Here is a 12,287-nt window from a genome sequence, read left to right as displayed (position 1 = left end):
TGCACTCCAGTCTGGGTGACAGAGTGAGACTCCAACTCAAAAAAAAAAAAAAAAGGCAAAAAACCATTTCTAGAGAAGATACAGCTTTTGGGGGGTAGAGGAAGCCCAAATGGCCCATATCAGACAGCTTTGGCCATCCTGACCTCAAAGTAAGGGGCCTCCTTGTTCTAAGGTAGGGAACAGGGCATCAGAAGCTGGCCACCAAATAGCAATTTCTGACATGCAAGAATACAGAGGACAATCCAAGACCCCCAGTGAAGACAACCCCCTTGCTCTGGACTCTGCCTGAGGAGAGGCAAGAGACCTCACATTCTTTGATGGAGCCAAGTATGGAAAATGCTGCCCCGCAGCCTGACTTGGTGATGTGAGGTGCTGCTGCTCGTTGGCCCCTAGAGTCCCAGAACTCTCTGCCCCAGTTGAGGAGACTTCTTCCCACCCAGAGCAGTCAGGTGATAGAGCACTGGCAACAGCAGTGATGGTAGCAACACCAAGAGGTCGGAGTCCCTCCAAGCCCAAACCTCCCCAGACAGGATCGTGAATGACTCACATTTTGAAAGGGAGGCAGCTTTCTTCCCTCCAAAACCCTGAATATGACCATGGCAATCAGAGGGTGCAGGGAGGCATGATTCTGCACGATCATCAGTGGATCACACCCTCAGCTGAGAACTCTGAGGCAGCCCCCCAAGGTGCCAATTTGAAATAATTTAAAAAGCAAAGCAACTTGTGACATAAAAGGAGCATTAATTCTAAACAAAAAAGTAGAAAGAATCAAAACAAGAGAAGGAATTAGTTTTGCAACATACACATAACCAATCACGTCAGCGAAGGGTTGTTTGTAGAAAGCTTCATCTGCCACCCTAGACAGCAAGAGGTCCAAAAGGCAGGCAAGCAGGCAGGAAAAAAGAGAGAATATTGAGAAGCAGAAACATCTCAAATCCACAGTAGAGGCTCGACCATGCTCTGGAGAGCTGTTCCCAAGGCTCCATCCTGACCCCGGGGGCTTCCAGAGGCTTCAGCAGGCCAGGGTTTCTTTCTGGCCTTCTGGCATGGGGGATCCCCCCAATGAGTGCTTCACCCCTTGTGCTTACCCCAGCAACAATGAGCATTTGTTAAGCACCCAATACCGGGCCAAGCCCTTTCACACAATTCTGTTGATCTGACTCTGCGGTAACAGCCTACGACACTGAGAGTTCTCACCCCACTTCACAGATGAGTACCCGAGGCTCAGAGACGAAATAACTTGCCCAGCTACATGGACTACGTGGCAGCGTTCAGAATTCATACCCAAGGCAGCATGGCTTTAGGTCCAGAGTTCTTTGCACTCTGTGAATGCTCCCCCGCAGCTGGTGTATACACCTGAAGCCATGCCACCTTCCTGGCTGTCTTAGCAAATATCACCAGGCGGGAACACTACCAGACACCAGATGCACTGGGACCCAAAGCTAGTTTATCTTGGATTATCCAACTACTGCTTCCCCACACTGGCTGGGTGGGAGGAATTTTCAGTATCCTGGGAACATACATGGTCATTTCAAATTCCCCACCTTACAGGAGAAAAGCAGTTGGGGTCAAGTGGTCTAGTGGGAAGAACTAGACTGGAGCCCTGGCCCCTGGGTGTCTCTGAATAAGGCTGTCTGCTCAAGATGCTGGTGCAGCTCCTGAATATTTCTTCACCAGACTTGACTGGCTTTGCCAAGGTGCAGCCAGAACCCAGAACTTCATCCCTTCCTAAATCTCAGAGGAGGAAGCGATCAGCACAGCAGGGCTCAGGGTGGGTGGGGTGGTGGTGGTGGTGGTGGTAACCGTGTGGAGAAATTTACATAGCAGGGGACAGGCTGGTGCTGACTCTGTTGCCCCAGACGGAATCCCTGGGCCCAGCCAGCCCACCCCTGTCCCCTGTGGCTGGGCAGAGAACCTCCCTCCAGGAGCCTTACCCTGTCCTTTGCTGGGTTGGTTTGGGGTGGTTGAGTGGAAGGACACTTTTCAAGGATAAGCATGCCTGGTCATTAACCCAAGCTCACATGTTTACTTGAAGGCAAATTCTAGTAATTTTAATTTCAATTTATTTTTAAACTTACACATGCCCTTCCTTCTAACCTATTTTGGTTTATACACAAGATGTGTTTTGTGGGAATTTAAAGAAAGCAAAAAGAGCAGGCTGACTATAACTCCAAGTGACTCAGCAGGAAAACAAGAGAGTTGTTTGTGGACAGAATGAGTGGGAGGGCAGGGAAGGCGGGCCAGCTTGTAAACCCATAATCCTTTTAGTTTACACAAAGGCTAAACCTAATAGATTTCAACTGGGGCTTGCCTGTACTAGAAGGGAATAGAGGTTTAATGACTCCTGTCAAGGCATCACTAAGACAACAAAGGCCTGAAAGGCAACTTTTGCTCCTCTGTAGCAAGCAGCCCAGAGCTCCTCAGTGGCAAGCACAGTCCCTGTCAAGGCCGTGGGCCCAGAACACAAGAAGTACACACAGCAAACACAGGCCCTCCACCTGCTTGTTCTTTCCCCTGTGGAAGGAGCACCCGAAAGGAGCAATCCTCAGTCAAGGTACAAAGGGGCTCAGGGAGGCTTGGTGGAGGGGAAGGGAGAAGCTGCCTGACTACAAAACAAGCTACAGAGGCCTAAACACAGCGCAGAACTTCATTCCAGAGGCAGCCTCAAAGTACACATGAAAAATGTTTGCCACCACTGAGAATCATGGGTTCCCCAAACTTTTTTAAACGTCGAAAGAGCTGAAATGGCTCAGCCTGTAATCCCACGCCTTTGGGAGGCTGAGGTGAGTGGATTGCCTGAGCCCGCAGGTTTGATACCCGCCTGGGCAACTTGGTGAGCCCTCATCTCTACAATAAATAAAAAATTAGCTGGGCATGGTAGCGCACGCCTGTAGTTCCAGCTACTTGGAAGGCTGAGGCGGAAGGATCACTGGAGCCCAGCAGGTAGAGGCTGCAGCAGGTAGAGGAGCAGCCACTGCACTCCAGTCTGGGCGACAGAGTGAGACTCCAACTCAAAAAAATAAATAAATAAATAAAAATAAAAAAACAATTTATCTGCTGGGCTCGGTGGCTCAGCCTGTAATCCCACACCTTTGGGAGGCTGAGGTGAGTGGATTGCCTGAGCCCGTGGGTTTGAGACCCGCCTGGGCAACTTGGCGAGACCTCATCTCTACAATAAATCAAAAACTAGCCGGGCATGGTAGCGCGCGCCTGTAGCTCCAGCTACTTGGAAGGCTGAGGCAGAAGGATCGCCAGAGCCCAGCAGGTCGAGGCTGCGGTGTCCAGGAGCGGCCACTGCACTCCAGTCCGGGCAACAGAGTGAGACTCCAAAAAAAAAAGAAAGAGCTGAAAAGGCTCAGCACAAAAACTACCTGTGCAGGGGAAATGTTCTAAGGCCGTTTTGATGAGTAATTCATCCAACTGAGGGGTCATTCACGATGCCAGTCAACTCCTATGAAAAGGGAATTCTTTTCCACAGGCTGTCACTTAGTAACTCACAGCTCTTGAGTAGTGATGTATAGGCTCTGACTTGGGATACAAGGCAGGAGATGAGCTCTGGAGTCTGACAACAGACTACAGATTCTGCGGAGCAGAGACCATGTCTGCCTGCTGCATGCCTACCCCCAGCATAGTGCCTGGCACGGATATGCTCCTGATGCCTGGGTGACTGACTGGTGAGGGCAGCTGGAGGGCAGGAGGCCTGAGGATAAACTCACAATTAACTGGATGCCCTTTCTGTCCCCAAGTCTCCTCTTTCAAACTTCTGTCTTTCTGCCTTATCTCTGGGGTGCCCTTAGCAAGCAGCTGTTACAGAAATCCCTCAGGAAAAGTGTCACTTGCTTGAAATGAGCTCCCCATTTTCTTTTCTAGAAATATTCACTATTTATCTATAGACAGACAATGAAGATGAATCACTCTACATATATAAATGGGACCTATTTCCTTTTTCCTTTTTTTACATCAGGGCCTCACTCGGTTGCTCAGGCTGGAGTATGGTGGCACAATCATGGCTCCACACAGCCTCAACCTCCTGGGATTACAGGTGGGCACCACTACGCCTGGCTAATTTTTTTAATGTTTTATAGAGACGGGGTCTCGCTATGTTGCCCAGGCTGGTCTCGAACTCCTGGGTTCAAGCAGTTTTCTCACCTTGGCCTCTCCCAAAGCTGCTAGGATTACAGGTGTGAGCAACCTTGCCAGGTCAGGACCTATTCCTTTAGATGCTAAAGCTCAGAGTCAAACATGGATGGGGAGAGGGAGTAGTTAGCAACATAAAAATCTCCAGGGGAGGGTGTCTGCCATTGGAAGCAGTCCTCCACAGTGATTCTCAAATGGCTCTCACCTCCACCCACTGAAGAATCATTGGACTGAATTGCAAAATCCACCCCTTCTGTCCTAGTGACTAGTGTGCCACTAGCTATAGGCATTCAGGGTCAGTCCTGTGCTGCAAGGTTCCCACAATGCAGGTGACCTGCTTTCTAAACAGCTTTGTGGTCACGCTGAGTGGTGGGTAAGGCCTTCTCCTCTCTGGAACTTGAAAGGTTCATCTGTGAGACTAGCCAACCCAACATTCTGCAGTTCCAAGTAAAGAAAGGTACAAAGTCCTAACTCAATGCCTGGAGGGACACAACCTTTAGGACTGAGTTCCTAAAAGCAGGTGTGATTACTTTCTCCAAGGACAACTGATGCTGTATACAGAGAGGTATCAAAATGTTTGCAACAGAAAGCCTATTACCAACATATTCGAGTTTGAAAAGACCTGAACAAGGAGGGCCATGTGGTTCTGCCAAGTACTTTGGAGCACATGAGAGTGTGAGGCAGCTTCCTGGGGAGTATCCCAGGGCCTCGGACGGTGCCTGCACACAGCTCCTTTCTTTACTGATTTGAACTTGCAGCTGGAGGAACAGCATCTTGGGCGAACACATGACACAGGACCCTGGACCTGTCTGCACTTTATATTGACCACAAGCTCAACAGAAGCCCCATGTCGCTGACGGCAGCCACCAGCACTGGCAGCGCAACACACAGGCCAGACAGCAACCCCCATCATACTTGCCCCAGAACTTCAAAGGAAATCGGACAGGCACTCCTCGAGAGTGCATCCCCACAGGAAGTCGATCGGGACGGAGGCTCAAGCCTGGCATCGGAGGGGCAGCTGACAGAACCAAGGATAGTGAAAGGCAGACAAGGTATGGAAAGACTGCTGCATGAAAGAAAGAGTCCCACCCTTCTACCACGGTCGCCGCACAACAGCATCAGCTGGCTGGCAGAGCACTTAGCGTTCCCTTTCCCTGCAGCTGTCTGTCTCTTAGAGCTAAGGCTCTACCCTGAAAAGGAAAAAAGGCCCCAGGCTTAGTCTGGCCTGTTTTTACACTAAAGTGAGTGGAGTGACTATTGAGTGGAAGTTAGGCTCTGAACACTGCAGAGGAAAAAAAAGCCACTCTGCCTATCCTGAGAGGAGCAACACTGCGTATGCACGCTGCTTCCAGGAAGCACTCCAAGTACAGAGCACTCAAGACCACAGCGGCTGGCTGGTAGGGACACAGGAATGAAAGTGTTTTCTCCCCAGAAGTCCTTAACCTTCAGTAAGTAGTAAAATATATTATGAAAAGAACATTTTTAAAAAGTCAATTCAAGATTTTCTTAGGCACAGATAAACACCCAGGGAACCCCTAATTCTCAAGTCACTATGTTGGAACTTCCTTGGCTGCATAATTACAAAGCACATTTTCCTGCTAATAGATCCTTCCTGAAGTGGCTTTCAGAGGGAAGGGCTGTATTTAAGGAATATAATGTGACCAAGTCTATTATCATCTCCAAAGTGACTAGATCCTGGTATATTCATGAAACTGACCTTTCATTTTAGGGTTCCATTTTTTACACCTGGACTTAATCCAGGAAGTAACTTTTCCTTTGGTAGCATCACACCGTTACAGCTGAAGCATATTAACAAAACTCTTAGTTAAAACGATAAACTCACTACAATTAGGATGGCTAAACACCACAGTGAATTATGCTCATAAGACCCAAGAGACCTGCAACCTCTGTGTTTCAAGCACTTTCTTAAAAAACTTTTTCTTAAAAAAGATACTTCCCACTAAAGAAGGCAGCAGTCAAGAACCCAGACTGGATGCTGAAAAATGAATCTGATTCAGTTTTGGAAAACAAGCTGTGCTAGACCCGCTGTGGACTGACCTGTTGTTTGCTTTTGTTTTCTGTAGCTGCTCGTCCTGTCTTGCATACCACTCTTCTAGCTCCTTTATTGCTTTTTCTTTCCACTCTGCCTCTTGCTTCCGAGAATTGGCATCTTGGAGGGAAGGAAAAGAAAGACAATACAAATGAGGCAAAGCACACATTTCAGTTTGTCTCATCAGCCAGTTTGGTCTTACAAAGGGTACAGAAAGAAGTGGGGAGGGGAAGATAAAATTTTATTTTCCAACTGTTTGTACAACAAATTCTTGATCTCAGCAATACTACTCCTGGTTCACTTTTGTGGGTTCCTAGTCTTGCTTTGTCTTGTTTTTGGCAGAGGAAGAGGGGGTGTGGAAATACTTTTATTAGAAAACAGCCTTCTAGGTATCAACCAGGGAAAAACAATTCTAGATGATTCTTTAATAAAGCTGCCAACATTAGTTCAGGGAAGAGTATTTATGTTCGATAATCTTTTAACTTCTCACCAACTATAGTCCATATCCCAGGTTTGACAATTAATGGTTTTGTAAAACACAAGGTGGCACTCTTGTAACTAAACTGTGATAGAAGCACTTCTAGGAAGCAGGGAACTATTAGGAAAACTACCAGAGGCAGATATGATTCAGGAGCCAGAGAAGGGTAGAATACAGATTATTGTTGGAGAGAACCACAAATCATTTATTCCTACTTAGACTGCAGAGTGAGTTTGTGGCAGGACAAAGAAACTCCAATGGAGAGAACTGCAGGGGCTAGAGGTGTGAGATCATTATTAGCAATTAACCAAAGGTTCTAGAAATGAGAGCAAGAAACTGCACACCTAGCAGGTTTGCCAGATTGGATTCTCAAACATAAAGTCTCTAAGGAATAAATATGGTTTTCCCTAAGACACTGAGCCAAAAAGACATATGTCAGCAGACAGTGAAAGCTAAGAAAATACAAGTCATAGCAATTGGTGCAGTTGACACTTGAAGTTAAACCTGATATTTCACTTAAGGACATTTCTGGCAGGCAGACGTCTCATTTACTCTTTACAACAATCCCAAGGCAAACTCTGATCCCATTTTCAGTAGTGAGAAAAACTAAAGCTCAGAAAGTCTGAGTGAACTTCCTAGATTACAGGAAGTGGCAGAGCCAAGATTCAAACCAAAGCTTACGCTTTCCTTACCTCATTGTGCTGCCACCAAAGGGAGGGACAGAAAGAGAGGTAAACCTAGAAACAATCACAAGATGTGACCAGAAAGCGGCCATCAGTGATCTGGACAGAGTTTTGGAAGTGTAGACCAAGAGCTCACCCTGCAATTAGTGTCTTTGAGAAGGAGAGTAGAAAGCAGTGGTAGGACAAATAACTACTTGAAGGGATGGAATGAAGCATTCTTGGGCATTTTTAGGGCCTTTTCAAGAAATGTCGACCTGCAGAATGCTGTACCTGTTACAAGAAATAGCCTAACAGCAGCTAGACATTCCCAAAATTTCACGTTGTAAAGAACGTTCACCTTCTTAACTAACTTGTCAGAAGGTGACCTATCATTGGGGAAGAGAATCATTTTACTCAGATTTTCCACTGATGGTTCTAATTTCCATACAGTGAACTTCTGATAAGCATCCATCCACAGTATTAAGTGTCTGTATGGAATGGAGGCTGCCATGAGAGATGAGGTGGACAGCTGGGGTCATGTCAATTCCTAATTTAAAACTGAAGGTCTCGGCCGGGCGTGGTGGCTCAGCCTGCAATCCTAGCACTTTGGGAGGCCGAGGCAAGAGGACTGCTTGAGCCTGAGGGTTCGAGACCAGTCTGGCAACTTGGTGAGACCTCGTCTCTACAATAAATCACAAAAACTAGTCAGGTGTGTTGGCATACGCCTGTAGTTCCAGCTACTTGGAAGAATGAGGTGAAAGGACTGCCTAAGCCTAGCAGGTGGAGGCTGTGGTGGCCATGAGCGTGCCACTGCACTCCAGCCTGGGCAACAAGAGTGAGACTCCAACAAACAAACAAAACTGAAGGTCTCCTTTTCAATAGTGGTGAAATTACTTTCAAATAATTACCTTCTGATTGGACAGTATTTTCTTTCAATGTGTCCTAATGACCATTTAAATTTTTTATTATATATTAAAATCAAAATATGAAAATGTATCACTGAAAAAGTAACTTAAATAAAAACTGTGACCAGTTGTACAGACTGTAGTTTTACTGCATAAAACAGTACATTTTAACTGTCTTCGGCTCTTACAGATTTAGGAAGTGCCACTGGCAATAAGAATTTAGAATTCTTCTCTAAAAAAGATAAAGGGGAAGAGTCCCCTCAGAGAGTAAGACACACTAACAAGTACCTTCTTCTCTGGCCACCCTCATTATTTTTCACAGAAAAGAAAATTGTTTGCAAATGTAGCCAGCAGCCAAGCTGAAAACCACTAACACTGGTTCTTTATTTTTAGCATCTTGTGCTTTCTCACAGTTTCTGCAAGAAAAAAAGTGAAACTGAAGGGAACACCTGGTTCATGAATCAAGTGATTGCAAGGCCAATGTTTGACTTCCCTCAAGAAGGCATCTTGAGTGAAGAAAGCAACAGCTCATGGAGTAGTCCCGAAGTACCCAATTTGATAACTGAAAAAGAAGACGAAAGCTTTCCAGACACCAAAGTGTATTCTCTCTACAAGACAAACACTGCTAAACCTTGAGGAAAGAGAAAAGACAGGCAGCTTCTTTCGTCCATGCCAGCTCTGGCATGTCTCCCTTTCTTTTCTCCCTTCATTATAATAAACTACTTTAAAACTATTTAAAGAGAGAAAAGATAAAGTTGGGTCTTGTAACATGAAAAATATACTGTTAGTACTAACTTCCAGAGTCTTGCTTCCAAGACTACTCAAAAGAGACACACAAAGAACAAGCAAGGACCAAGGCTGCTAGCACCAAGAGGGCATATTTCACCTTCCTAAAGCTACACCATCCAGTACAGTTGCTACTAGCTATATGTAGCTACTTGAATTTAAATATATTAAACTTAAATAAAATTTAAAATTGAGTTTCTCAGTCACACTAGCCACATTTCAAGTACTTAACAGTCACACGTGGCTAGTGACTACCACACTGGATAGCACAGATACAGAATATTTCCACCAAAGAAATTACTACTGGATAGTGCTATAAAGGGTCATAAATGTGCTCCTCGAGCTGGGTGAGGTGGCTCACGCCTGAATCCCAGCACTTTGAGAGAAGGAGGCGAGAGGATCGCCTGATTCCAGGGGTTCCAGACCAGCCTGTGCAACTGGGCGAGACTTAGTCTCTACAATAATTACAAAAAAAAAATTTAGCCAGGCATAGTTCTAGCTATTTGGAAGGCTGAGGCGGAAGGACCATCTGAGCCCAGCAAGTTGAGGCTGCAGTGGCTGTGAGTGTGCCACTGCATTCTAGCCTGGGTGACAGAGTGAGACTCTGACTCAAAAAATAAGGAACTGTGTTTTCACTCATTCAATTGTTCTCAAGACGGAATAATACTGTTGACATTGTGGTTACAATGTGGAAATAGTGAAGAATGTCTCATCTAGGAGATGCACAATGAAATATTTAGACATAAAATATGTTATGCCTGTATTTTAAAGTAGATCAGCCAAAAAATGTATACATACATACGCATACATGCTTCATTTATACAAAAATAACCCAATATGGTGGAATATTAATTACTGAATATAAGGGTACACATATTTATTTTCTTCTTCTTTCGACTGATCTAGAAAGTTAAAAAAGAACACAGCATGTTCTCCATACCTCTCCAATCCACCGTGAACAGGTGATATTCCATGTACAAATCTCTTTACCAAAGGCCAGAATGCCTGGCTAGACAGTCGTGCACACCAAATGCACTTAAAAAGCAAGGTGGTTGATGGGGACCAGGCTTTGAAGAAAGCCAGACTTAAGCTGAAATTCTGCTTCTACCACTTCTTAGCTGTGTGTAACTATTCAAATAGTTATTCTACCTATGGTCTCCACTTTCCTCACGCATGAAATTGTAAAATTTACCTTATAGGGATAACAGGGTAAAAATAACAAATTGTACAAGTTTTCTAACATGACTCACATTTACCTTATTTATTCACTTATTTAGAGAGACAGTGTCTCGCTATGTTGCCCAGGCTGGTCTTGAACTCCTGGGCTAAAAGCAATCCTACTGCCTCAGCTTCCCAAAGTGCTGGGATTATAGGCATGAACCACTGCACTCGGCCTTGTGTTACCTTAAGTTCAGCCATCAAATGAAAAATGGACTATAAGGTTGGGTCTTGAATCCAGTCTTTCTCTCCAAGTCCAGGGCTCTTTCCACAGCATCACTCTGCTCATCTTGAGAGGAGAGAATGCAGGTAGTGGCTCTCTGGGCTACCTCACTTCTCACATGAAGGCCTGTGATTAGGCATCTCCACATAGGTGGTCTTGAAACATTCAGGCTGAGAAAGGTATTGTCCCAAAGACCAGATAAGCACACTGGCTGATTCAAGCTAAAAAGGGATCAAAGTAGTGTCTAGGTCAGCTACTCCACTCCATTGAACAGAAACCTCCAAAGACAGAAAGGGACTCCTTACCAAGGGCTTCCAAGCGTTCCGTTTGCTCTTCTCTCCACTTACGGATACTTTCTGGCTCTGACTGCAATCGATCCACTTGGGAAATAGCTGCATAACTGTCTGTCGGACCATTACTTTCCTGAACACAAAACACAAGTGTGTGCTATAAGTACCAAAAATTCCTTCCTGAAATATGCTTCATTCAAGTTAGAGGCCCTGTTTCTCACAACACTGGTGGCTGTTGTAAAATGTTAAAGGATTACTTTAAAAGTAACAACACAAACTTACATGTTGATAGGGAGCTTTCAACATTGCTGCACTTAATCCTTACAATCCCATGAGGGAGACAGAGTAGTTATTACCCTACCTGTTAATAAATGGTACATGAATGGGAGACAGGAAAGTGAGGGGGAGGGGGCAAGTGGCTTATAAGGAAACAGTTTCCTCACTCAACACAGTGATATCTTCAAAGTAATAAAGGTAAATACACAGCAAAGCAAGGCCTAAAACCTAAGACCTCTAAATGCTATTATACTATGCAGAAAAAAGGTCATTTAATATGGCCTAATCAAAATATAGTGAATTCGCCAGGAATGGTGGCTCACATTTGTAATCCCAGCACTTTGAAAGGTGAAGGCCAGAGGATTGCCTGAGTTCAGGGGTTCAAGACCAGCCTGGGAAACTTGTCAAGACATCCTCTCTACAATAAATTTTTTTTAAAAAATGTTGCACATGGTGGTGCATGCATGTAGTTCCATCTACTTGGAAGGCTGAGGCAAAAGGGTCACCTGAGCCCAGCCAAGTCAAGGCTACAATGGCCGTGAGCATGGTACTGCACTCTAGCATGGGAGTCAGAGTGAGACTCCAACTCAAAAAAAACAAAAAAAAGCATACACACACACACACACACACACACACACACACATATACACTAAAACAGGAAGGCCAAAAGAAAAAGTACAGTTACTATAGTCATACCAGGGAAAGATAAAAAAGCAGGTAAATACAAGTCACAAGGAAATCTTTCTTTTCTTTTTTTTTTTTTTTCTGAGTCAGAGTCTCACTCTGTCACCCAGGCTGGAGGGCAGTGGCATGCTCCTGGCCAGTTGGGCTCCGGTGATCCCTCCGCCTCAGCCTTTCAAGTAGCCAGAACTACAGGCACGCACTACCACATCCAGCTAATTTTTTATTTATTGTAGAGATGAGGTCTCGCCAAGTTGCCCAGGTGGGTCTCAAACCCACAGGCTCAGGCAATCCAATCGCCTCGGACTCCCTAAGTGCTGGGAGATTACAGGTTGAGCCACTGAGCCCGGCAGAGGGTTTTCTTTGTGGTAGGTAGGATTTGGGAATTAATAAACAGATTGATAAAGACTCAAATGATAATCTTTTGGGAATTACTCCACCTGTTAAACCAGGGAACAGTACTAAGTTAACCTAATCAGACTGTTATAAACAAAGATGGAAGAATTTTTGGTTTAAAGTGTAACTGATGGCCGGGCTTGGTGGCTCAGCCTGTAATCCCAGCACTTTGGGAGGCCGAGGTG

General features: G+C 45.2%; 1 protein-coding gene across 12 annotated transcripts in view; it reads right to left on the bottom strand.

The window, feature by feature from the left end:
* CLTA (clathrin light chain A) overlaps positions 1–12,287 on the bottom strand; it is a 47,031-nt gene that overhangs the window by 2,127 nt on the left and 32,617 nt on the right. For 6 of the 12 annotated variants that reach the window (XM_021714962.1, XM_008062963.1, XM_008062964.1 and 3 more), the window contains 2 exons: positions 10,765–10,882; positions 6,196–6,307 (listed from right to left, as the gene is read on the bottom strand). In XM_021714962.1, the coding sequence (XP_021570637.1) occupies positions 6,196–6,307; positions 10,765–10,882 (230 nt within the window). Of the gene's footprint in view, positions 1–803; positions 858–6,195; positions 6,308–10,764; positions 10,907–12,287 lie in introns of all 12 variants that reach the window. The other 6 variants (XM_008062961.1, XM_008062962.1, XM_021714965.1 and 3 more) reach the window with 4 other exon arrangements.

Source organism: Carlito syrichta, unplaced genomic scaffold (assembly GCF_000164805.1).
Source record: "Carlito syrichta isolate Samal-C Ts95f unplaced genomic scaffold, Tarsius_syrichta-2.0.1 Scaffold306198, whole genome shotgun sequence".
Taxonomy (NCBI): Eukaryota; Metazoa; Chordata; class Mammalia; order Primates; family Tarsiidae; genus Carlito; species Carlito syrichta.
The sequence above is the reverse complement of the archived record's forward strand: the minus strand, read 5'-3'. Positions and strand labels throughout refer to the sequence as shown.